This window comes from Lycorma delicatula, chromosome 3 (assembly GCF_047948215.1).
Source record: "Lycorma delicatula isolate Av1 chromosome 3, ASM4794821v1, whole genome shotgun sequence".
Lineage (NCBI taxonomy): Eukaryota > Metazoa > Arthropoda > Insecta > Hemiptera > Fulgoridae > Lycorma > Lycorma delicatula.
In genome coordinates this window covers 140017013-140019851 of record NC_134457.1, presented here as the reverse complement: position 1 = coordinate 140019851, position 2839 = coordinate 140017013, and the positions used below count along the sequence as shown (strand labels likewise).

Genomic DNA, 2839 nt, shown 5'->3' with positions numbered 1-2839 from the left:
CTTTCTGCTCCTTCTGTGCAATTAAACTACCAAAATTCTCGTGGGGTACAAATTGAGGGATAAATTTGGTGTTTCCTTGTTTTTAATCTAAGAAATTGAATAAAAATGGTCCAGACCTCTACCTCAGAACAGTACTCATGAACAGGAGTTGAGGGCAGTTTATGAGGGCCTGAATGCACTGGTTGACAAGTCGTCCTCTGTAAACAGGCCACAGGCCACTCAAACGGACCTGCCAGCCACGGAGGACAACATGGAACAAATTCTTAGCAAGGAGCTAGAAGATGAGGAGCTGTTAGGGCTCTTACAAAGAAGGTGGCCGAATAATCTGAGAAGTAAGATAAGTCTGGTGACGGAATTCCCTACCGACAGGGAAATAATATGCAGTTTAAACGACCTAAAGAAGACGGGAGAGCAAGAACAAGGCCCTAGATTTGCTGTAGGAGACATTATAAAAGACAAAGTCTCGGTTATTGGAGACAACACAACAGAGAAAAAGAGAAGCAAGTACAAAATATGCTACAACTCTGGTGTATCTGAGAGGGAGGCTCTCGCCACACTTTTGAAGGCAGCCAGGAGAGTCGTAACACAAGCACCAGATGCTGCCTATGGCTTGCCGACGGGGAGCATTGGAAACTATATGAAAAAGATCCTATCGTATCTGCTAAGAAATAAGGAGACACCAATATATATATTGACGATACAAGGAGACAATAGTGTAAGAGATGTGGGCACTAATCAAATATCCATCAAGAAAGCCACACCGCCGGCGGATCAGAGCCGCACTGTTGTTGTGAAAGCCGAAGGCAACTCATACGCTGAGCTCCTTAGGTCGATGAAGGGAGCGGTGTCGAGCGAGGAGGCCAATAATGTCATATCGTTGCGTAAGGGCCGCAATGAGGAGCTACACGTTAGGATCGAGGGCGTAAAGAATGCAGAGAACTTTACCACTCTACTCAGGGACAAGGCGGCTGATCTGCATGTGGATCTTAAGAGCAGAGCTAGTAGGAGAGCGGTAGTACACATCAGAGATGTGGAGATGGATACTGCTGAACAGGAGGTGATGGCCGCAATAACCAACAGGAATGGCCCTAACGATGATTTTAAGATACCGTCAATCAGAAAGGGTTTTGGCGAGACTAGAAATGTCACGGTAATCACTTCTTACAGAGCCGCGTGTAAGTTAGTCGAACAGAGGCTGAGGATAGGGTGGATAAGTTGTAGAGCCTACATACGCGAGGATGAGGAAAGGTGCTATCAATGCTGGGGAACCGGGCACAGGAGGCAAGACTGTAAGGGCCCGGATAGGTTGGAACTCTGTTTCAATTGCGGAGGTCGAGACCATAAGATTGTAGAATGCCAAGAGCCGAAGCGGTGTCTTGATTGCTGTAGCAAAGATCACAGGACTGGGGCATGGCTATGTAAGAAAGATCAGCATATATAAGACATTATTTGCAAATGTAAACAGGAGTCTTGGTCGCACTAGTAGTAGCTGAGAAAGAGATAGACCTTCTTGCAATTGCTGAGCCTAACAGATACGAAGCCGCTAAATCTAGTTGGATAACTGATACGGAGGGCGATGTTACCATAATGGTTGCTAGTAGCAGTATTCACTGGAGGCTCAGGTTCAGGGATAGGGGTGTTGTTGCTCTGGAGAACAAGTCTGTCATGATAGTGGGGGTGTATGTGTCACCAAATATAGACTTAACTGAATTCACTCGCTTTATTGACATCTTGCAGGGCATAATAATTAATTCGCCGAAGAGATTGGTCATGCTGGGAGACTTCAATAGTAAAATGGTGAATGCTGGTAGTAGCTACACGATTAGGAGAGGACAAATTCTGGCAGATCTGCTGGAAATAACTGGGTGTTGCTGTGTTAACGATGGCACCCCTACCTACGTCGCCAGAGGCCACCAGTCGGTCTTAGATCTGACCATCCTGGATAACAGATGGAGAGGAAAACAATACAATTGGATGGTCCTCCTTGATGAGATTGCCAGTGATCATCGTGCAACGAGACTAGACCTGATAGACGCAAATCTCGAGCGAGTGGAATATCCCCGTCCACTGAATTTCACAGCCGATCAAATAGAAGTAATAGTTAATAGGACAGCTGATAGGTTAAGGGACAGGCAGCAACAGACCCCTGAAGCTTTATCGAATTTAGTTATGCATGAGATAGACAGGATGGCAAATAATACTGCAAGGAGACGAAATGTATATTGGTGGACAACCGAGATTGGTAAATTGAGACAAGAACTCCAGTCCTTAAGGAGAAGGAAACAGAGATTACTTAGAAATGGTAGAGAGGAATATCAGCATGCAGCAAGAATGTATACTGAAACCAGAAGGGCCCTGAAAAAACCATTAAAAAGAAGAAAAGAGAATGTTGGAGCAATCTCTGTAAAGAGCTAGACACTGACCCACGGGGTCAAGCTTATCGCATAGTGACGAAGAGATTCGGAAGACGATTGTCTGTGCTGGACAGGGCAAACGCAGGAATACAGGTGGCGAATTTGTTCCCCAGAACGATGCCTGAAGACAGTGGACCCACACCCTGTGAGGGCAGGAGGTTTACCGTCGACGAATTACAACTGGCAGCCAAAAGTCTGGCATTAAAGAAAAGCCCCGGGCCGGATAGGATCCCCGCAGCGGTAATAAAGGGTTTGATCAGGAAGACTCCCTGGGAGTTATTAGAGATCGCTAGCTATGGTTTAGAGAAGAAGTTTTCCCTGCATGTTGGAAGGAGGCCAGAGTGGTCTTCCTTCCTAAAGGTGCACATACGGCAGAGGACGCCACTTATAGGCCGTTGAGTCTGCTAAATACCATGGCTAAACTT

The 2839-nt window shown here is 46.1% G+C and overlaps 1 protein-coding gene across 1 annotated transcript; it reads left to right on the top strand.

Moving 5' to 3' along the window:
- Positions 1–1587: 1587 nt before the first annotated feature.
- Positions 1588–2415, top strand: LOC142321219 (uncharacterized). Its single transcript, XM_075359215.1, has one exon. The coding sequence runs from the start codon at positions 1588–1590 to the stop codon at positions 2413–2415; it is 828 nt and encodes a 275-aa protein (XP_075215330.1).
- Positions 2416–2839: the final 424 nt, after the last annotated feature.

Coding starts and splice junctions, on each gene's coding strand:
- LOC142321219 (XM_075359215.1), top strand. CDS start 1,588: ATGGTTGCTAGTAGCAGTATTCACTGGAGGCTCAGGTTCAGGGATAGG.